This window comes from Hypanus sabinus, chromosome 4 (genome assembly GCF_030144855.1).
Source record: "Hypanus sabinus isolate sHypSab1 chromosome 4, sHypSab1.hap1, whole genome shotgun sequence".
Lineage (NCBI taxonomy): Eukaryota > Metazoa > Chordata > Chondrichthyes > Myliobatiformes > Dasyatidae > Hypanus > Hypanus sabinus.
Window position 1 is genome coordinate 81,949,540 of NC_082709.1, and position 22,678 is coordinate 81,972,217.

At 48.7% G+C, this 22,678-nt stretch overlaps 1 protein-coding gene across 10 annotated transcripts in view; it reads right to left on the bottom strand.

Moving 5' to 3' along the window:
• spega (striated muscle enriched protein kinase a) overlaps positions 1-22,678 on the bottom strand; it is a 237,721-nt gene that overhangs the window by 63,102 nt on the left and 151,941 nt on the right. For all 10 annotated transcript variants that reach the window (XM_059967544.1, XM_059967547.1, XM_059967543.1 and 7 more), the window contains 4 exons: positions 21,478-21,684; positions 15,909-16,032; positions 10,850-11,022; positions 6,826-6,938 (listed from right to left, as the gene is read on the bottom strand). In XM_059967544.1, the coding sequence (XP_059823527.1) occupies positions 6,826-6,938; positions 10,850-11,022; positions 15,909-16,032; positions 21,478-21,684 (617 nt within the window). The remainder of the gene's footprint in view (positions 1-6,825; positions 6,939-10,849; positions 11,023-15,908; positions 16,033-21,477; positions 21,685-22,678) is intronic.

Here is a 22,678-nt window from a genome sequence, read left to right on the forward strand (position 1 = left end):
CATTGCCTTGAGGGTTTAGTGTAGGCTGGGCTGGGATGTGGTCAGTCATTGCCTCGAGGGTTTAGTGTAGTTCTGGGCCAAGATGTGGTCAGTCATTGCCTCGAGGAATTAGTGTAGGTCGGGCTGGGATGTGGTCAGTCATTGCCTCAAGGGTTTAGTGTAGGCCGGTCTGTGATGTGGTCAGTCATTGCCTCGAGGGTTTAATGTTTATCCGGGCCAAGATGTGGTCAGTCATTGCCTCGAGGGCTTAGTGTAGTTCTGGGTCAAGATGTGGTCAGTCATTGCCTCGAGGGTTTAGTGTAGGCCAGGCTGGGATGTGGTCAGTCATTTCCTCGAGGGTTTAGTGTAGGCCGGGCCAAGATGTAGTCAGTCATTGCCTTGAGGGTTTAGTGTTGGCCGGGCTGGGATGTGGTCAGTCATTGCCTTGAGGGTTTAGTGTAGGCCGGGCTGGGATGTGGTCAGTCATTGCCTCGAGGGTTTAGTGTTGGCCGGGCTGGGATGTGGTCAGTCATTGCCTTGAGGGTTTAGTGTAGGCTTGGCTGGGATGTGGTCAGTCATTGCCTTGAGGGTTTAGTGTAGGCCTGGCTGGGATGTGTTCAGTCATTGCCTTGAGGGTTTAGTGTAGGCCGGGCTGGGATGTGGTCAGTCATTGCCTCGAGGGTTTAGTGTAGTTCTGGGCCAAGATGTGGTCAGTCATTGCCTCGAGGAATTAGTGTAGGTCGGGCTGGGATGTGGTCAGTCATTGCCTCAAGGGTTTAGTGTAGGCCGGGCTGTGATGTGGTCAGTCATTGCCTCGAGGGTTTAATGTAGGCCGGGCCAAGATGTGGTCAGTCATTGCCTCGAGGGCTTAGTGTAGTTCTGGGCCAAGATGTGGTCAGTCATTGCCTCGAGGGTTTAGTGTAGGCCTGGCTGGGATGTGGTCAGTCATTGCCTCGAGGGTTTAGTGTAGGCCGGGCTGGGATGTGGTCAGTCATTGCCTCGAGGGTTTAGTGTAGGCCAGGTTGGGATATGGTCAGTCATTGCCTTGAGGGTTTAGTGTAGGCCGGGCTGGGATGTGGTCAGTCATTGCCTCGAGGGTTTAGTGTAGTTCTGGGCCAAGATGTGGTCAGTCATTGCCTCGAGGAATTAGTGTAGGTCTGGCTGGGTTGTGGTCAGTCATGTCCTCAAGGGTTTAGTGTAGGCCGGGCTGGGATGTGGTCAGTCATTGCCTTGAGGGTTTAGTGTAGGCCGGGCTGGGATGTGGTCAGTCATTGCCTCGAGGGTTTAGTGTAGTTCTGGGCCAAGATGTGGTCAGTCATTGCCTCGAGGAATTAGTGTAGGTCGGGCTGGGATGTGGTCAGTCATTGCCTCGAGGGTTTAATGTAGGCCGGGCCAAGATGTGGTCAGTCATTGCCTCGAGGGCTTAGTGTAGTTCTGGGCCAAGATGTGGTCAGTCATTGCCTCGAGGAATTAGTGTAGGTCGGGCTGTGATGTGGTCAGTCATTGCCTCGAGGGTTTAGTGTAGGCCAGGCTGGGATGTGGTCAGTCATTGCCTCGAGGGTTTAGTGTAGGCCAGGCTGGGATGTAGTCAGTCATTGCCTTGAGGGTTTATTGTTGGCCGGGCTGGGATGTGGTCAGCCATTGCCTTGAGGGTTTTGTGTAGGCCGGGCTGGGATGTGGTCAGTCATTGCCTCGAGGGTTTAGTGTTGGCCGGGCTGGGATGTGGTCAGTCATTGCCTTGAGGGTTTAGTGTAGGCCGGGCTGGGATGTGGTCAGTCATTGCCTTGAGGGTTTAGTGTAGGCTTGGCTGGGATGTGGTCAGTCATTGCCTCGAGGGTTTAGTGTAGGCCTGGCTGGGATGTGGTCAGTCATTGCCTTGAGGGTTTAGTGTAGGCTGGGCTGGGATGTGGTCAGTCATTGCCTCGAGGGTTTAGTGTAGTTCTGGGCCAAGATGTGGTCAGTCATTGCCTCGAGGAATTAGTGTAGGTCGGGCTGGGATGTGGTCAGTCATTGCCTCAAGGGTTTAGTGTAGGCCGGTCTGTGATGTGGTCAGTCATTGCCTCGAGGGTTTAATGTTTATCCGGGCCAAGATGTGGTCAGTCATTGCCTCGAGGGCTTAGTGTAGTTCTGGGTCAAGATGTGGTCAGTCATTGCCTCGAGGGTTTAGTGTAGGCCAGGCTGGGATGTGGTCAGTCATTTCCTCGAGGGTTTAGTGTAGGCCGGGCCAAGATGTAGTCAGTCATTGCCTTGAGGGTTTATTGTTGGCCGGGCTGGGATGTGGTCAGTCATTGCCTTGAGGGTTTAGTGTAGGCTGGGCTGGGATGTGGTCAGTCATTGCCTCGAGGGTTTAGTGTTGGCCGGGCTGGGATGTGGTCAGTCATTGCCTTGAGGGTTTAGTGTAGGCTTGGCTGGGATGTGGCCAGTCATTGCCTCGAGGGTTTAGTGTAGGCCTGGCTGGGATGTGGTCAGTCATTGCCTTGAGGGTTTAGTGTAGGCCGGGCTGGGATGTGGTCAGTCATTGCCTCGAGGGTTTAGTGTAGTTCTGGGCCAAGATGTGGTCAGTCATTGCCTCGAGGAATTAGTGTAGGTCGGGCTGGGATGTGGTCAGTCATTGCCTCAAGGGTTTAGTGTAGGCCGGGCTGTGATGTGGTCAGTCATTGCCTCGAGGGTTTAATGTAGGCCGGGCCAAGATGTGGTCAGTCATTGCCTCGAGGGCTTAGTGTAGTTCTGGGCCAAGATGTGGTCAGTCATTGCCTCGAGGAATTAGTGTAGGTCAGGCTGGGATGTGGTCAGTCATTGCCTCGAGGGTTTAGTGTAGGCCTGGCTGGGATGTGGTCAGTCATTGCCTCGAGGGTTTAGTGTAGGCCGGGCTGGGATGTGGTCAGTCATTGCCTCGAGGGTTTAGTGTAGGCCAGGCTGGGATATGGTCAGTCATTGCCTCGAGGGTTTAGTGTAGGCCTGGCTGGGATGTGGTCAGTCATTGCCTTGAGGGTTTAGTGTAGGCCGGGCTGGGATGTGGTCAGTCATTGCCTCGAGGGTTTAGTGTAGTTCTGGGCCAAGATGTGGTCAGTCATTGCCTCGAGGAATTAGTGTAGGTCTGGCTGGGTTGTGGTCAGTCATGTCCTCAAGGGTTTAGTGTAGGCCGGGCTGGGATGTGGTCAGTCATTGCCTCGAGGGCTTAGTGTATGCCAGGCTGCGATGTGGTCAGTCATTGCCTCGAGGGTTTAGTGTAGGCCAGGCTGGGATGTGGTCAGTCATTGCCTCAAGGGTTTAGTGTAGGCCGGGCTGGGATGTGGTCAGTCATTGCCTGAAGGTTTTAGTGTAGGCCTGGCTGGGATGTGGTCAGTCATTGCCTTGAGGGTTTAGTGTAGGCCGGGCTGGGATGTGGTCAGTCATTGCCTCGAGGGTTTAGTGTAGTTCTGGGCCAAGATGTGGTCAGTCATTGCCTCGAGGAATTAGTGTAGGTCTGGGCCAAGATGTGGTCAGTCATTGCCTCGAGGAATTAGTGTAGGTCGGGCTGGGATGTGGTCAGTCATTGCCTCAAGGGTTTAGTGTAGGCCGGGCTGTGATGTGGTCAGTCATTGCCTCGAGGGTTTAATGTAGGCCGGGCCAAGATGTGGTCAGTCATTGCCTCGAGGGCTTAGTGTAGTTCTGGGCCAAGATGTGGTCAGTCATTGCCTCGAGGAATTAGTGTAGGTCAGGCTGGGATGTGGTCAGTCATTGCCTCGAGGGTTTAGTGTAGGCCTGGCTGGGATGTGGTCAGTCATTGCCTCGAGGGTTTAGTGTAGGCCGGGCTGGGATGTGGTCAGTCATTGCCTCGAGGGTTTAGTGTAGGCCAGGCTGGGATATGGTCAGTCATTGCCTTGAGGGTTTAGTGTAGGCTGGGCTGGGATGTGGTCAGTCATTGCCTCGAGGGTTTAGTGTTGGCCGGGCTGGGATGTGGTCAGTCATTGCCTTGAGGGTTTAGTGTAGGCTTGGCTGGGATGTGGTCAGTCATTGCCTCGAGGGTTTAGTGTAGGCCTGGCTGGGATGTGGTCAGTCATTGCCTTGAGGGTTTAGTGTAGGCCGGGCTGGGATGTGGTCAGTCATTGCCTCGAGGGTTTAGTGTAGTTCTGGGCCAAGATGTGGTCAGTCATTGCCTCGAGGAATTAGTGTAGGTCGGGCTGGGATGTGGTCAGTCATTGCCTCAAGGGTTTAGTGTAGGCCGGGCTGTGATGTGGTCAGTCATTGCCTCGAGGGTTTAATGTAGGCCGGGCCAAGATGTGGTCAGTCATTGCCTCGAGGGCTTAGTGTAGTTCTGGGCCAAGATGTGGTCAGTCATTGCCTCGAGGAATTAGTGTAGGTCAGGCTGGGATGTGGTCAGTCATTGCCTCGAGGGTTTAGTGTAGGCCTGGCTGGGATGTGGTCAGTCATTGCCTCGAGGGTTTAGTGTAGGCCGGGCTGGGATGTGGTCAGTCATTGCCTCGAGGGTTTAGTGTAGGCCAGGCTGGGATATGGTCAGTCATTGCCTCGAGGGTTTAGTGTAGGCCTGGCTGGGATGTGGTCAGTCATTGCCTTGAGGGTTTAGTGTAGGCCGGGCTGGGATGTGGTCAGTCATTGCCTCGAGGGTTTAGTGTAGTTCTGGGCCAAGATGTGGTCAGTCATTGCCTCGAGGGTTTAGTGTAGGCCAGGCTGGGATATGGTCAGTCATTGCCTTGAGGGTTTAGTGTAGGCTGGGCTGGGATGTGGTCAGTCATTGCCTCGAGGGTTTAGTGTTGGCCGGGCTGGGATGTGGTCAGTCATTGCCTTGAGGGTTTAGTGTAGGCTTGGCTGGGATGTGGTCAGTCATTGCCTCGAGGGTTTAGTGTAGGCCTGGCTGGGATGTGGTCAGTCATTGCCTTGAGGGTTTAGTGTAGGCCGGGCTGGGATGTGGTCAGTCATTGCCTCGAGGGTTTAGTGTAGTTCTGGGCCAAGATGTGGTCAGTCATTGCCTCGAGGAATTAGTGTAGGTCGGGCTGGGATGTGGTCAGTCATTGCCTCAAGGGTTTAGTGTAGGCCGGGCTGTGATGTGGTCAGTCATTGCCTCGAGGGTTTAATGTAGGCCGGGCCAAGATGTGGTCAGTCATTGCCTCGAGGGCTTAGTGTAGTTCTGGGCCAAGATGTGGTCAGTCATTGCCTCGAGGAATTAGTGTAGGTCAGGCTGGGATGTGGTCAGTCATTGCCTCGAGGGTTTAGTGTAGGCCTGGCTGGGATGTGGTCAGTCATTGCCTCGAGGGTTTAGTGTAGGCCGGGCTGGGATGTGGTCAGTCATTGCCTCGAGGGTTTAGTGTAGGCCAGGCTGGGATATGGTCAGTCATTGCCTCGAGGGTTTAGTGTAGGCCTGGCTGGGATGTGGTCAGTCATTGCCTTGAGGGTTTAGTGTAGGCCGGGCTGGGATGTGGTCAGTCATTGCCTCGAGGGTTTAGTGTAGTTCTGGGCCAAGATGTGGTCAGTCATTGCCTCGAGGAATTAGTGTAGGTCTGGCTGGGTTGTGGTCAGTCATGTCCTCAAGGGTTTAGTGTAGGCCGGGCTGGGATGTGGTCAGTCATTGCCTCGAGGGCTTAGTGTATGCCAGGCTGCGATGTGGTCAGTCATTGCCTCGAGGGTTTAGTGTAGGCCAGGCTGGGATGTGGTCAGTCATTGCCTCAAGGGTTTAGTGTAGGCCGGGCTGGGATGTGGTCAGTCATTGCCTGAAGGTTTTAGTGTAGGCCTGGCTGGGATGTGGTCAGTCATTGCCTTGAGGGTTTAGTGTAGGCCGGGCTGGGATGTGGTCAGTCATTGCCTCGAGGGTTTAGTGTAGTTCTGGGCCAAGATGTGGTCAGTCATTGCCTCGAGGAATTAGTGTAGGTCTGGGCCAAGATGTGGTCAGTCATTGCCTCGAGGAATTAGTGTAGGTCGGGCTGGGATGTGGTCAGTCATTGCCTCAAGGGTTTAGTGTAGGCCGGGCTGTGATGTGGTCAGTCATTGCCTCGAGGGTTTAATGTAGGCCGGGCCAAGATGTGGTCAGTCATTGCCTCGAGGGCTTAGTGTAGTTCTGGGCCAAGATGTGGTCAGTCATTGCCTCGAGGAATTAGTGTAGGTCAGGCTGGGATGTGGTCAGTCATTGCCTCGAGGGTTTAGTGTAGGCCTGGCTGGGATGTGGTCAGTCATTGCCTCGAGGGTTTAGTGTAGGCCAGGCTGGGATATGGTCAGTCATTGCCTCGAGGGTTTAGTGTAGGCCTGGCTGGGATGTGGTCAGTCATTGCCTTGAGGGTTTAGTGTAGGCCGGGCTGGGATGTGGTCAGTCATTGCCTCGAGGGTTTAGTGTAGTTCTGGGCCAAGATGTGGTCAGTCATTGCCTCGAGGAATTAGTGTAGGTCTGGCTGGGTTGTGGTCAGTCATGTCCTCAAGGGTTTAGTGTAGGCCGGGCTGGGATGTGGTCAGTCATTGCCTCGAGGGCTTAGTGTATGCCAGGCTGCGATGTGGTCAGTCATTGCCTCGAGGGTTTAGTGTAGGCCAGGCTGGGATGTGGTCAGTCATTGCCTCAAGGGTTTAGTGTAGGCCGGGCTGGGATGTGGTCAGTCATTGCCTGAAGGTTTTAGTGTAGGCCTGGCTGGGATGTGGTCAGTCATTGCCTCGAGGGTTTAGTGTAGGCCTGGCTGGGATGTGGTCAGTCATTTGCCAGAAGGTCTGTGTGGTTGCCTCTGAGAAATGGTCAGTCATTGGCCTGTGTGGCTAGCACTGGAAACCAATTATTTGGTGATGTTATGGGTATGCCAGTAACCTTCAATCTTTACCCTCAAGTCCCCAGGTTGGCCACAACCCCACCCTGATGTTAATGGGACTTACTTTGTACCAGTGAATATCAGGCACTGGCTTCCCTTCCACCACAACGGCCAGCCTGGCTGTTTCCTCCGGCCTCACCTCCACATCTTCCATGATAGATTCAAACCGTGGTGCCTCTGAAAGACAAGTCCAAGTGTTAGAATGTCTGTTAGGACTTGGATGTTAAGACCCTGTGAGATCTGAAAATAAAATAAAAAGGAAATGCTGGAAAAACTCAGCGGGCCAGGCAGCATCTGTGGAGGTAAGTGGACAGGATCGGAGAAGGCGACCTCCTTTCCCACCTTCTCACAGAGACAGGTCTCTGATCCCAGGATAGGCTAACTCCAGGCCTCCAAACTCCAGAGCACACAGCTGGCACAGCCAAGATTTGGTGCAAGATGTTGGATGACCAATCCTGTCAGGCCCATTTCTTTGCTCTGAAGATCAAAGATTAGCTTTGTCTGTCACACGTACACTGTGACTGGCATTGTCTGCGTCAGCGACCAGCACAGCCCGCAAGTGTTGCCATGTTGTGTGAGGGTTGCAGACCTGGCCTGCTTCATCACAGCACAGCCATCCCCACCATTGGGGACATCTTCAAAAAGTGGTGCCCCCAAGAAGGCGACTTCCATCATTACGAACCTCCACCATCAAGAAAGAGATACAGGAGCCTGAAGACACACTCAATGCATAGGGACAGCTTTCCCCCTCTGCCACCAGATTACTGGACAGTGCATGAAGCCATGAACACCACCTCATTATTTTACTCCCTGATTCTCTTTATATATGCACCATATTTTTTAATATTGTAATTTCATAGGAATATTTAGCCCTGATTCTGAGTCTGGATATTTTGGATTTAGATGAAGGTTCTGGACCCGAACGTTGACTGTCCATTTCCCTCCACGGATGCTGCCTGATCTGTAAAGTTTCTCCAGCAGATTGTGTGTTGCGACAGATTCCAGCATCTGCTGTCTTGTGTATGCAAACCGCTGGGTGAGCCACTCAAGCAGCATCTGTGGAGGTCCGCACTCTGGCTTTGGACCATCCCTTTGCCTCGTGGATGCTGCTCAACCTGATGAGTAGCTGTTAGCGTACGCTATTACAGCATCATCACGGTGCAGTCCTCCTCGTGGCCACCGGGATTGACTCTGGTGCTCTGGTTTTGTAGGGTAAAGTACTGGTTAGTAGGCTAATGAGTTGTGGGCATGCTATGTTGGCACTGGAAGTGCAGGTTTACTTGTGGGCTGCCCCCAGCACAATCTCACCAATTTGATGAAAAACAGAGCATTTCATTGTGTTTGGCTTAATAAAGCTAATTTTAGATCTTAATCCGATTTCAGAAAAGATGAAAGGTTAGCTTTATTCGTCACACGCACATCAGAACATATAGAGAAATGCATCAACAACCAACACAGTCTGAAGATGAGCTGGGGGAAGCTCAAAGTGTCACCACTCTTCCGGTGTCACCACAGCATGTCCACAACTTATTAACCTGAAGCTGACATCTTTGCAATGTGCGAGGAAACCTATAGGATCATGAGCAGCAGAGGGTGAATGAGGAGGGAGTGAGGGAACTGGGGTCCCTGTTAATGAGGAAGGAATGAGGGTACTAGGCCCCTAGTCAGTGAGGAGGGAGTGAGGGAACTGGGGTCCCTGTAAATGAGGAAGGAATGAAGGTACTAGAGTTGTAATCAGTGAGGAGGGAGTGAGGGAACTGGGGTCCCTGTGAATGAGGAGGGAGTGAGGGTACTAAGGCCCTAGTCAGTGAGGAGGGAGTGAGGGAACTGGGGTCCCTGTAAATGAGGAAGGAATGAAGGTACTAGAGTTGTAATCAGTGAGGAGGGAGTGAGGAAACGGGTGTCCCTGTGAATGAGGAGGGAGTGAGGGTACTGGGGTCCCTGTAAATGAGGAAGGAATGAAGGTACTAGAGTTGTAATCAGTGAGGAGGGAGTGAGGGAACTGGGGTCCCTGTGAATGAGGAGGGAGTGAGGGTACTAAGGCCCTAGTCAGTGAGGAGGGAGTGAGGGAACTGGGGTCCCTGTAAATGAGGAAGGAATGAAGGTACTAGAGTTGTAATCAGTGAGGAGGGAGTGAGGAAACGGGTGTCCCTGTGAATGAGGAGGGAGTGAGGGTACTGGGGTCCCTGTTAATGAGGAAGGAATGAGGGTACTAGGCCCCTAGTCAGTGAGGATGGAGTGAGGGAACTGGGGTCCCTGTAAATGAGGAAGGAATGAAGGTACTAGAGTTGTAATCAGTGAGGAGGGAGTGAGGAAACGGGTGTCCCTGTGAATGAGGAAGGAATGAGGGTACTAGGCCCCTAGTCAGTGAGGATGGAGTGAGGGAACTGGGGTCCCTGTTAATGAGGAAGGAATGAGGGTACTAGGCCCCTAGTCAGTGAGGATGGAGTGAGGGAACTGGGGTCCCTGTTAATGAGGAAGGAATGAGGGTACTAGGCCCCTAGTCAGTGAGGATGGAGTGAGGGAACTGAAGCCCTAGAGACTGAGGAAGGAGTGAGGATAGCAGGGCATTGAGTGAGGAGGGTGTGAGGGAACTGGGGTCCCAGTTTATACAATATATGTACCTGTGTTTTTGACAATAAACTTGATTTTGACCTGTCCAACTGCCTTTTAAATGCTATTAATGCAAACACCTTAACCACCTCCTCTGGCAGCTTGCTCTATCCTCGGGTGAAAACGTTGCCCTTCAGTTTCTATTAAATCTCTCCCTGTCACTTTCAGCTTCTGCCCTTTAGGTTTTGATTCAGCAACCCGTGAAACAGACTGTGTGTTTTCAGTCTATTAAATACCCCTCATGGTTTTATACACCTCATAAAAGGTCGCCCCCTCATTTATCTACACAGCAAAGAATTAAGACCTAGTCTGCCTAATCTCTGCTTATAGTCCTGGCAACATTCCCATAAATCTCTTCATACTTTCCAGTTTAATTATACCTTTCCTATAACAGGGCGACCAAAACAGAACACAATACTCCAGATGCAGCCTCGCCCACATCTTATACAACGGCATCATAATGCCACGACTCCTATACTCAGTGCCCTGACTGATGAAGACCAGCATGCTAAATGCCTTCTTCACCGGTCTGTCTACTTGTGATGCCATTTTCAATAAAACCATAGGAAACAGGAGCAGTATGAGGCCATTCAACCCATTGAGTCTGCTCTGCATTCCATCATGAGAACTCTGTTCTCCTGTCTTGCCCCGTAAACCTTGACATGCTTATTAATCAAGAATCTATCAACCTCCACTTTAGATATACCAAAATCACTTGGCCTCCACAGCTGTCTGTGGCAATGAGTTCCACAAATTCTCCACTCTCTGGCGAAAGAAATTACTCCTCATTTCTGCTCTAAAGCAAAGTCCTTGTGTTCTGAGCCTGTGTCCCCAGGTCCTAAACTCTCCCACTATAGGAAACATCCTCTCCCCTCCACACTCTCTCTTGACCTTTCAATATTCTGTAGGTTTCAATGAGATCCCTCCCTCATTCTTCTAAACTCCAGCAGGTGCAAGGCCCAGAGCCATCAAATGCTCTTCATACATTAACCCTTGCATTCCCACAATCATTCTCATGAAGTTTGTCTGGAGTTTCGCTCCAACTTTTCTCTGTGAACCTGTGATAGGTAAATGACTCTGAACCCCTAAGTCAGTGAGTCTTGCTGCCAGGGCCTGATTGCTGAGGTCCCTGAGTTGGCATGTTCTATGTCTGCCGATCTGGGCCAGGGATGGAGGGGTGTGTGCGTGTGTGTGTGTGTGTGTGTGTGTGTGTATCTGTCTGTATGTGTTTGTGTGTTTGCTTGTGTGTGTGTCTGCGTGTGTGTTTGTGTAAGTGGAGGGAAGGGGCTTATTTTGCTGTTATTGTTTTGTTGTTGTTGCTGATTGTGTTGTTCTGCTGAACATGGTGGGCTTGCTATGTTGGCACATTTTCGGGCTGAGTTTGTTAACTTAAAACTCAAAACATTCTCCTGTAACCCCAAGAGAGATTAGAGGTGGGCCGCCTGTGTGCTCCTCCCTCCCGACACTGCTCTCACCTGCCAGGTGAAGGAGGGTTCGGCAGGTGTCCTCTCCGTGCTGGTTCCTGGCCGAGACCACCAGCTCTCCAACGTCAGCCCTGCTGACCTTCACTATCTTCAGCATGTGCTGGTCATCGTCGGGCATGCTTAGCTCGTACACCCGGGGTCGGTGTGTCAGCTCCACGCCGTTCCTGAAATAGATAGAGGGAGCGAGGGAGAGAGGGTTTGGAAGGAAGGGAGAGGAGAGGGGTATAGAATGGGAAGGAGAGAGAGAGAGAGACAGAGAGAGAGAAAGAGAGAGAAATAGGGAGGGAGAGGTTGAGAAAGAGGGAGGGAGGGAGGGAGAGAGAGAGAAAGTGGGAGAGGGAGGGAGAGATGAAAAGAATGGAGGGGGAGCAGAGGGAGATGGAGGGAGAAGAGTGAGGGGGAGGAGAAGGGGAGAGAAAGGGACAAAATGATGAAGGAAGGGACAGTGAGAGTGGGGAGGGTCAGAGGGATAGAGGGGAGGAGACAGAGAGAGAGAGTGAGAGAGAGAAAGGGAGAGACAAAGACAGAAAGAGAATGAGAGTGGGAGTGAGAGAGTTGGTGAGAGGGAGAGGGAGTGAGTGGGTAGAGGGAGGAAAGAGGGATCAGGAGGAGGGAAAGGAGTAGAGTCAGAAAGAGAGAGGAAAGGAGAGTGTGGGTGAAAAGGAGAAGGAGAGGGGTAAGGAGAAAGAGAAGGAAAAGAAAGAGACAGGTGAAGAGAGAGAAAGAAAGAGAATGAGAAAGATAAGAATGGTGAGAGAGAGAAGAAAGTGCGAGAGAGAGAGAGAGAGAGAGTATGAGACAGACACAAATCAGTAACACTTCCTGATCTCCCCATCAGGAAGAGCACAGTTTATCCATGGGGTAGGGCCGCTTTGTTGGGAGTTGATCCTCTCTGGGTTCAGACCAGGAGACCCCGGCAGGTCTGCCAGAACGTTGCCTTTCCTACTCCAGTCCCAGGCCGCCTTCCATCTCTCCAGTGCCCAGCACATCAGCTCCAGGACAGGAGCAGGTGGGGCTACATCCATGTGATGGCAGTGTGTGGGAACGATGTCCCCCCCACCCCCCATGGGCCAAGAACCAGTGGGTCAGATTCTGAAAACAAGGGCCCGGTCACTCAGGACAGATAAGGAGAAAGATCTTCACACAGCATTGGTGAATGCTTGGAATTCTCTACCCTGGGACTGTGAACTCTCAATTAGACCAGAGAATGGTACAGCACAGGAATTGATCTTGTGGCCAAAAATGTTGTGCCACACCAAATAAATTAGTAATTAAAAGGCCAACTAAACTAGTCTCTTCTGCCTACACAATGTCCATTTCTTTCCATTTTCCTCACATTCATATGTTTATCTAAATGTCTCCTATAAGTCCCTAATGTTTCTGCCTCTACCACCACCCAAGGCAGAGCTTTTGAGGCACCCATCACTCTCTGTGCAAAAAATTTGACTCACATCTCCTTTGAAATTACTCTCTCTCACCTCAAATGCATGCCCTCTAGTATTAGAAATTTCAACCCTAGTAAAAAGATACTGTCTGTCTACGCCTCTCATAATCTTATAAACTTCCATCAGATTTTCCCTCGGCCAGAGAAAACCACCGCAGCTTTTCTATCCTCTTGTTAGAACACATGGCCTCTAATCCAGACAGCATTGTTGTAAACTTCTTCTATACCCTCTCGGAAGCCTTGATATTCTTCCTACAATGGGGTGACGAGAACTGTATGCAATACTCCAGGTGCAGCCGCACTAGAGTTTTATAAAGCTGCAATAAAACTAAGTGTATTCAAAACAGGAATACTGGATGTTAAGGAAAATTGAAGGACATGGGGACACTGGAGAAAAATGGCTCTCGGGAAAAAGATCACTCTCATAAGTGACATTCAGGACCCAAAAAATTTAAGATTCAAGACTGTTTAATGTCATTTCCAGTGCACAAGTGTAAAGGATAATGAAATAATTGTTATTCTGGATCTGTTGTAGCACACAGAAAATGCACAAAAGATAAAGAAGAAAATAATAATTAAAACAATATGTAAAAATACATAATGTAGCTTATATTTTTTTGTGTGCCATACTGTGCCAGAGCCTCGGCGACCACTTTTTTTTTCAAGTGGTTGTCTTGGAGGGAAGATACTGTGAGTGGACCCCACGTCCCTCTCACAGCGCAGTTATTTTTTTACAAGGCTGAGTTGTGAACTCGACATTCAACCCAGCATGGATGGGAAGTGTGGGATGGAAAGACTGGGTTCGAACTTGGGAACCTTTGCTCCGGAGTCTGGTGCTGATGTCACTGCGCCACCAGCCGGCATGACTTATATACTGTATATAGATTGATACTATGTTGATAAAATGATGCTAGGCTGCACTATAGGTGGAGCTTAACACCTTCAGGCTCATTTCTACTTAATTTCTACCTTTAATGTCTCTTGTTTCCCTTTTCAGGGTGGATAGTGTTCTGTCTGAGACCCTGACCTGGAGTTAGACTTAAATTTCAGCTCTTTGCAGTGGTGGGACTCTCTTCTGGGGCTCACGACTGGCCGCTTTTTGATATCCCAAGGACTTTTCGGAACTCTGAGACTCTGCAGCTCTGTGGACGAGCTGATTCCACGCCAGTGCTTCCGACTGAAGCATCACAGGAGAAAATGGAACATCGGGAACCGTGGATTGGCTGTCAGGGGCTCAGTACCTGACAAATCGGGAGGGCAAGCAAGGGGGCTTTGGGATTCTAACATCTTTACTGTCACTCATTCTTTGGGGCACTGTTCTGTTTCTGTGGATGTCTGCAAAGAACAAGAATTTTGGGATGTATATTGACATTCAGTGCAACTATTGAAACTACATAAGGTGACTGACAGGAAATGATAAAGAGGCAGTGGTTGGGTGTGTGGAGGCGTGGCTTAGTGGTTGGAGGTATTGATCAGCCTTACTGCTTGGGGAAAGTAACTGTTTCTGTGTCTGGAGATCCTGGAGTCTGGTCTCCTCCCTAATGGGAGTGGCACAAACAGCCCTTGAGCAGGGTGGGTGGGATCCCTCATGAGTTACTGGCCCTTTTCTGGCACCTTTCTGTACATATTGCCCTGATGGCAGCTAGGCTGGTGCGGGTGCGGGAGTCCCCTGGGCTCCACAGGGGACTGTCCTTTCTCCCTGTCTCTTCACCATCTACACCTCAGACTTCAACTACTGCACAGAGTCTTGCCATCTTCAGAAGTTTCCTGATCACTCTGCCATAGTTGGATGCATCAGCAAGGGAGATGAGGCTGAGTACAGGGCTATGGTGGGAAACTTTGTCACATGGTGCGAGCAGAATCATCTGCAGCTTAATGTGAAAAAGACTAAGATGCTGGTGGTGGACCTGAGGAGGGCTAAGGCACCAGTGACCCCTGTTTCCATCCAAGGGGTCAGTGTGGACATGGTGGAGGATTACAAGTCCCCGGGGATATGAATTGACAATAAACTGGACTGGTCAAAGAACACTGAGGCTGTCTACAAGAAGGGTCAGAGCTGTCTCTATTTCCTGAGGAGACTGAGGTCCTTTAACATCTGCCGGACGATGCTGAGGATGTTCTATGAGTCTGTGGTGGCCAGTGCTATCATGTTTGCTGTTGTGTGCTGGGGCAGCAGGCTGAGGGTAGCAGATACCAACAGAATCAACAAACTCATTCATAAGACCAGTGATGTTGTGGGGGTGGAACTGGACTCTCTGACTGTGGTGTCTGAAAAGAGGATGCTGTCCAAGTTGCATGCCATCTTGGACAATGACTCCCATCCACTCCATAATGTACTGGTTAGGCACAGGAGTACGTTCAGCCAGAGACTCATTCCACCGAGATGTAACACTGAGCATCATAGGAAGTCATTCCTGCCTGTGGCCATCAAACTTTACAACTTCTCCCTCGGAGTGTCAGACACCCTGAGCCAATAGGCTGGGTCTGGACTTATTTCCACTTGGAATAATTTACTTAATATTATTTAATTATTTATGGTTTTATATTGCTATATTTCTTCACTATTCTTGGTTGGTGGGACTGTAACGAAACCCAATTTCCCTCGGGATCAATAAAGTATCTCTGTCTGTCTGTGATGACTGTCCATTGAAGAGCCTTCCTGTCCACTGCAGCGATGAGTATGAAAGTGGATCCTGTAGTGTCAGAGACAGTTGGGAAGTCTTATGGAGAGCTATGTAGAAGGGAAGTGTTAGATTGATCTTAGAATATGTTAAAAGGTCGGCACAATATCATGGGCCAGTTCTGTACTGTAGTTTGCACAGTAGAGAGCACAGAAGAGGTTCACACGAATACTGTTGGATTAGAGAGCACGCACTATAACAAGAGCTCGGACAAACTTGCATTGTTTTTCTCTCGAGTGGTGGAGGCGAGGCACAGATGGAGTAGACAGCTGGTATCTCCTGCCCAGGGTCAGAGGGCATGCATTTAAGGTAGGAGGGTGAACGTTCAGAGGCGATCTGAGGGTTAAGTTTTTTATATGGAGTGTGGAGTGTGCCAGGAGTGGTGGTAGAGGAAGACACAATGGATTGTTTCAGAGGTTGTTAGACAGGCTCATAAATATGCAGGGATGGAGGGAGTGGGATGATGTGCAGGCAGACAAGATTTACTTTAATTTGGAATTGTGTTCAGCACAGACATTGTGGGCCGAAAGGCCTGCTCCTGTGCTATAGTTCTGTGTTCTATGTTTGTTTGCACATAGTTGCCAAGGACTGCCAAAGTTTAAAAGAGGTAGGTGGGACAAGTTTTGCTTTACAGAGTGGTGGGTGTCTGGAACACATTGCCGGGGTCGGTGGTGGATACAGATACAACAGAGGAGTCTAAGAGGCTCTTACACGTGAAAGAGGGTAGGTGTGAAAGTGCAGAGAATGGAGGGATATAGTACATATGTTGGCAGAAGGGTTTAGTTTAATTAGGCACCCTTGGCTTAATTAGTTTGGCTCAACATAGTGGGCTGAAAGGCCTGTTCCTGTGCTGTACATGGTTGGATACCTGCCCCAGTTGCCCTCATCCTGCTCTGGCTCTTGTCAGAGGAATGTTCCCAGTTACCTGGTCCAGGTGACGTCTGCCTGCACGTAGTTCAGCGTACAGATTATCGAAGTGCTCTGGTTCTCCACGGCAAACACCACATCTGGTTTGTCTATGAAGCTGGGAGCCTCCTCCAGGTACGGGCCTGTCAGAAGGTACACTGGTAATTTAAAGTCATAAAGTCCTACAGCACAGAATCAGGCCCTTCGACCCATCTAGTCCGTACTGAACTATTACTCAGCCTAATCCTATCAACCTGCAGCTGGACCACAGTCCTCCATATGCTTCCCATGCATGTACTAATCCAAATTTTTCTTAAATGTTGAAATTGAACCTGTATTCACCACTTCCACCAGCAGCTTGTTCCACACTACCCCCACCCTCTGCGAAGAATTTCCCCCTCAGGTTCCCCTTAAACATTTCACCTTTCACCCTTAACCCATGACATCTTGTTCTAGTCTCACCCAACCTCAGTGAAAAACTCAACTTGTATTTGCTCTATGTATGGCCCTCATAATTTTCTTTACCCCTCTCAAATCTCCCCTCATTTCCCCTAAATTCCAAACTGGTTTATTGTTCTCATACATACTGAAATACAGTAAAAACAACTTGTCTTCCTGTATATATATTTCAATTCGTTACACAGGGTGTGGAGGTAGTATAAGGATAAACAATAGCAGAGTGCGGAATAAGTTGTTAAAGCCACAGAGAGCAATGCTGAGCAGCATGTTAGTGTAGCAGTTAGCGTAACACTTTACAGAGCTAGTTGTAAAAGTGGGGTTCAGTTCCCACTACAGTCTGTGAGGCATTTGTACGTTCTCCCCGTGACTGTGTGGGTCTCCTCCAAGTGCTCTGGTTTCCTTTCTCATTCCAAAGAAATTAAAGATGAAAGGTTAGCTTTATTTGTCACATGTACATCAAACCATGCGGCGAAATGTATTGTTTGTGTAATGGCCAACACGGTTCAAAGATGTGCTGGGGGCAGCCCACAACTGGTGACGCCTTTCCAGCACCAACATAGCACGGCCGCAGCTCACTAACCCTAACCATGTGTCTCTGGAATGTGGGAGGTCTAATGACGTATAGGTTAGGGTCAGTAAGTTGTGGGCATGTTACATTGGTGCCGGAAGCATGGTGACATTTACAGGCCACTGTCAGCACTTCCTCGGACTGTGTTGTTTGCATCAATGACCAGCACATTTCACTGTATGTTTCGATAATTCGATGTACGTGTGCCAAATAAAGCTAATCTTCCTTTCATCTTATGCAATAAGGTGCAAGGGCCATAACTCGCCAGATTGTGAGGTTAAGAGTCCATTTTATTGTCCTACAGGGTTGTTCAAAAGTCTTGTAACAGTGGGGTAGAAGCTGATGTTAAGCCTGTTGGTACGTGCTTTCATGCTTTTCTATTGTACCTGAAGGGAAAGGGGAAAAGAGAGAATATCTAGGGTGGGTGGGGTCTTTGACTATGCTGGCTGTTTTATTGAGACCGTCTGTTGTGGTCACATCCAGAGCTGCTCCCATAACAAGCGTGATGCATCTGGACAGAATCCTTTTTATGGTGCATTGATAAAAATTGGTAAAGAGTCAATGTGCGCATGCCAAACTTCTTTAGCTTCCTGAGGAAGTACGGTTGTTTGAGAGCTCCCTTAGCCATGACGTCTGTGTGGTTGGACTAGGACAGGCTGCTGATGATACTCACTCCAAGGAACTTGCAGCTCTCCACCTCAACACCATTGATATAAACAAGAGCATCTGCACCTGTGAAGGGAGCTGATGCAAAGGTGGGGAATTATGAAAATAGATACGATAGAGGTAGAGAAGAGTGGGAGCTGAGATTGGAACTAGGGGACATACCCTCAAGATTTGGGGGAGTAGATTTAGGATGGAGATCAGGAGGAACTGTTTTTCCCAGAGAGTAGTGAGTCTGTGGAATTCTCTGCACAGGGAAGTAGTAGAGGCTACCTCAGTCAATTTACTTAAGACAAGGTTAAATATACAATTTGCATAGCAGGGGAATTCAGGGTTCTGGGGAAAAAGGCAGGTAGTCGCAGCTGAGTCCACAGTCAGATCAGCTATCTTATTGAATGTCAGAGCAGGCTCAATAGGCCAGATGGCCGACTCCTGCTCCTAGTTCTTATATTATGTTCCAATAGACTTAATGGCCCAAAATATCATGGGTCTAAAGAAGATAAATGAGATAATTAAGATTAGCTTTAGTTGTCAAGATTCAAGATTGTTTATTGTCATTAGTTAGTAGTTGACTGTAAGGGAAAATGAAATGACTGCTACTCCAGATCAGGTGCAGCACAAAAAAACCTACAATGTAAGCATAAAAACCACAATTAAAAAAATAAATAAATACAAATACAGTGGATTCCAGTTAATTGGTCCATTGGTTAATCGGGGAAGCCGCTTATGTGGGACAAATATGGAACATAAATTAATTGATAAAATAACCGAGATCCCCTTTTTTTGTTTGGGACACTATGCCACTTCATTGGGACAGGAGACTGGTGCTGAGCAATTTCTAACTGGTGTCAGTTGAATTGAACTGAATTGAATTTACTTTATTTCTTACATCCTTCATATACATGAGGACTAAAAATCTTTTTGTTTTGCTTCCGTCTAAATGTGCAATGTGCAATTTATAGTAATTTGTAATAAATAGTATGTACAACAGGACAGTCAATATAGCATAGAAATACAATTGTATCAGTGTGAATTAATCAGTCTGATGGCCTGGTGGAAGAAGCTGTCCCAGAGCCTGTTGGTCCTGGCTTTTATGCTGCAGTACCATTTCCTGGATAGTAGCAGCTGGAACAGTTTGTGGTTGGGATGACTCAGGTCCCCAATGAGCCTTTGGGCCCTTTTTACACATGTGTCTTTGTAAATGTCCTGAACAGTGGGAAGTTCACATCTACAGATATGCTGGGCTATCCACACCACTCTCTGCAGGGTCCTGTGATTGAGATAAGTACAGTTCCCATACCAGTGATGCAGCCAGTCAGGATGCTCTCAATTATGCCCCTGTAGAAAGTTGAGAATTCGGGGACTCATGCCAAACTTCTTCAACCATCTGAAGTGAAAAAGGTGCTGTTGTGCTTACCCAGCTGGTGTGCACAGACCACGTGAGGTCCTCAGTGATGTGTATGCCGAGGAACTTGAAGTTCACCCTCTCAACTCCAGATCCATTGACATCAATAGGGGCTAGCCTGCCTCCATTCCTTCTGTAATCCACAACCAGCTCCTTTGCTTTTGCGATTGAGGGAGAGGTTGTTTTCTTGACACCACTGTGTCAGGGTGATGACTTCTCTGTAGGCTGCCTCATTAATATTTGTGACAATGTAGCGTCATCAGCAAATCTAATTAGCAGATTGGAATTGTGGGTGGTGACACAGTCATGGGTATACAGAGAGCTTAGGACACAGCCCTGAGGGTCAGAGGGTTGGAGGTGAGGGAGCCCACTCTTACCACCTGCTGGCGATCTGACAGAATCCAGCTGCACATGGCAGGGTGAAGGCCGAGGTCTCTGAGCTTCTTGTTGTGCCTGGAGGGAATTATGGTGTTGAATACTGAAATGTAGTCCAAGAACAGCATCATCAAATAAGCATCCTTCTTCTCCAGGTGTGTAAGGATGGGGTGTAGAGCAGTGGCTATTGCACCATATGTCGACTGGTTGTGTCCGTAGGCAAATTGTAGGGGGTCCAGTGTGGGTGGTAGCATGCTGCAGGTGTGGTCCTTGACCAGCTTCTCAAAGCATTTGCTTATTATTGCGACAGGACGCCAGTCACTCAGACATGTTACCTTGGTCCTTTTAGGTATTGGAACAATGGTGAATGTTTTGAAGCAGGAGGGCACTCTACACTGGGAAATGGAGAGATTAAAAATGTCTGTAAACTCATGCGCTGTGCCCAGGGATGCTGTCCAGTCTTGCAACCTTGTGACTGTCCGTTCGTTGGAAACACCGATGTACTTCAGCCTCAGAGATGACCAAGGTGCAGGTCGCTTCAGTGGCTCTCCCCAAGGGCTCAGTGTTGGGGACATCGAACTGAGTGTAAAAAAGTTTTGGCTCTTCTGGGACAAAGGCAGTGATATTGGAGGCACCACTGTGTTTAGCTTTGAAGTCTGCGATGGTGTGCAGACCTTGCCATAAGCTGCGTGTGTTGTTGATGGAAGGCTGTGTCTGGATCTCGTCACTGTATTGTCATTTCGCTGCCTTGATAACTTTGCATAGATCTTAGCTGCATTTTTTGAGTTCCTGTTGGCTATGTTATGTGCACTTGTGTGTCTGTTCGACTCCACACCATGTTTAGAGCGAACAGTTTTTAAATAGTGCCGGCTGTATGTGTTTGTGTTCAAAAATCAGTGATTTTTGGCAAGAAATAAGATGTAAGGTAACTCAGAACTGTTTTGCTCACTGTGGTTTCAAGCCTTCAGGCTTGGAGATGCTAGAAACGGCTGGGCGTAAAAATGAAATGATTTCACTACTTCAACAAATTAGAAACTTTGAAGATATCGACAGTCATTTTGAATGTTACAATGAGAATAAAGATTTGGAGGATGCAGTTGTCAAAAGCATTGTATGAAAGCAATCCACTAACTGCTCTGGGTGTCTGCACTGATTTTGTTCATTTACAGTCAATCAAAAGAATGCAGCAACATACACTGGATGAATTCCCCCCATTTTTTTTAACTATTACGAACCAATGCACAGTTTTATAGTATTGTAGTAGTATTGCTAGTGTTCTAATTTGTTCTGTATTTCATCTAAGAACATAATTTGTTACTCAGTTAAATGGTAGTTGGTCTTCTTTGTATGTTTTTAACTATTTCTATGAATCTTTGGCTAATTAGGGCAGCTACTTAGTTGGGCCAAAACATACTGATCCTGATGTGTCCCAATTAACTGGAATCCACTGTATGGTTTATATACCAACTGAATGTATGTACATAAAGTGATGCCACAGTAGGTCCAGCAGTGCCTGTGCATAAAGTGACTCTGACAGGAAATGATATAGCACTGGTGGTGGGGGGTTGTTGGGGGGAGTCACATGTACATCAAAAAACAGTGAAATGCATCATTTGTGTTAACAATCAACAAAGTCGGAGGATGTGCTGGGGGCAGCCCAGAAGAGTCTTCACGCTTCCAACGCCAACATAGCAAGCCCACAATGTACTAACCCTAACTGTATGTCCTTGGAATGTGGGAGGAAATGGGAGCACCCGGAGGAAACCCACACAGTCACGCGGAGAACGTACACACTCCTTACAGGCAACATTGGGAAGTGAACCCCAATTCCTGGTGCTGTAAAGCAGTACACCAACTGCTACACTATTGTGCTACTTTTTGTATGGAAATTATTTTTCATTTAAGTGCATTCTCTCTGCACTTAATGTCAACATGTACATTTACAGAAATAAATATTATTGTGTTAATATTATTTCATGTGCTGTATGTGACAGGTTTTACACCCTGGTCCCTGAAGAACAATGTTTTGTTTAGCTGTACACATGTATGAGAATTCACCTGCCTTTCTTTTCTACCCTTTCACTCTGTGACCGACCGCAGCCTGAAGCAGTTGCTTACCTCTGTCCAGCAGCTTGACGGGCTCCGACACTGGCGAAGGTTTGCTACAGCTCTTGGATGTGGCGCTCTGGATGCGGAAGAGGTACTGGATGCCTTTGTTCAGAGACTGGATGGTGAAGCTGGTGTCCCGGATGTTAGTTTTCAGGATGTGCCACTGAGCAGATGCCAGCACCTGGCACTGAATGACGTACGTTAGGCTGGTGGGATCTGGGAATGATCAGAGACAGTTGGCACCTCGTGCTGAGGAGATCTCCCCACATTAGAAAGTCACGTCACACTGAAACAGGCCCTTCCTCCCATCTTCAGCATGCTGACCATCAGTACCATCTATCAGTACCCACTTGCCAGAATCAAGAATCAACTTTATTCACCAAATACATTTACATGTATTAGGAATTAGCTGTGGTGTGTTGGCGCAACATGCAACAAAGAACAACATTCAGCATTATAAAGAATAAAGACATATAAAAATACAATTAAAGATTTAAATACTGATATGGAATAAAATTTGCATAAATGCATAAACACCAGCATATATTTACAATGTGAACAGTATTATAAAAAACAGTTTAAAGTGTTTACAGCGCAGTGACTGAGGTAATAGATAATGATTATCAGTTCACCATAGAAGCACTTTGTCTGGATACACCACGGCTTCGTATGGCAACTGCTCTGTATGTGACCACAAGAAACTGCAGTCTACACTTCTTACTGCCTTAGTAAAGCAGCCAGTGTAACCGATAACCCTGCCTACCCCTCATCTCCCCCTCCCATCAGGAAAGCAAGCACCACTAGGACCACGAACAGCTTCTACCACATGGCTATAACAGAGTGTGTGACAGAACGGTGCACAGGGAGTTTCACTCTGTGTCTGACCCCAGGAGTGTGTGATGGGACAGTGTAGAGGGAGCTTCTCTCTGTGTCTGACCCCAGGAGTGTGTGATGGGACAGTGTAGAGGGAGCTTCACTCTGTGTCTGACCCTGGGAGTGTGTGATGCGACAGTGTAGAGGGCGCTTCACTCTGTGTCTGACCCTGGGAGTGTGTGATGGGACAGTGTAGAGGGAGCTTCACTCTGTGTCTGACCCTGGGAGTGTGTGATGCGACAGTGTAGAGGGCGCTTCACTGTGTCTGACCCCAGGAGTGTGTGATGGGACAGTGTAGAGGGCGCTTCACTCTGTGTCTGACCCCAGGAGTGTGTGA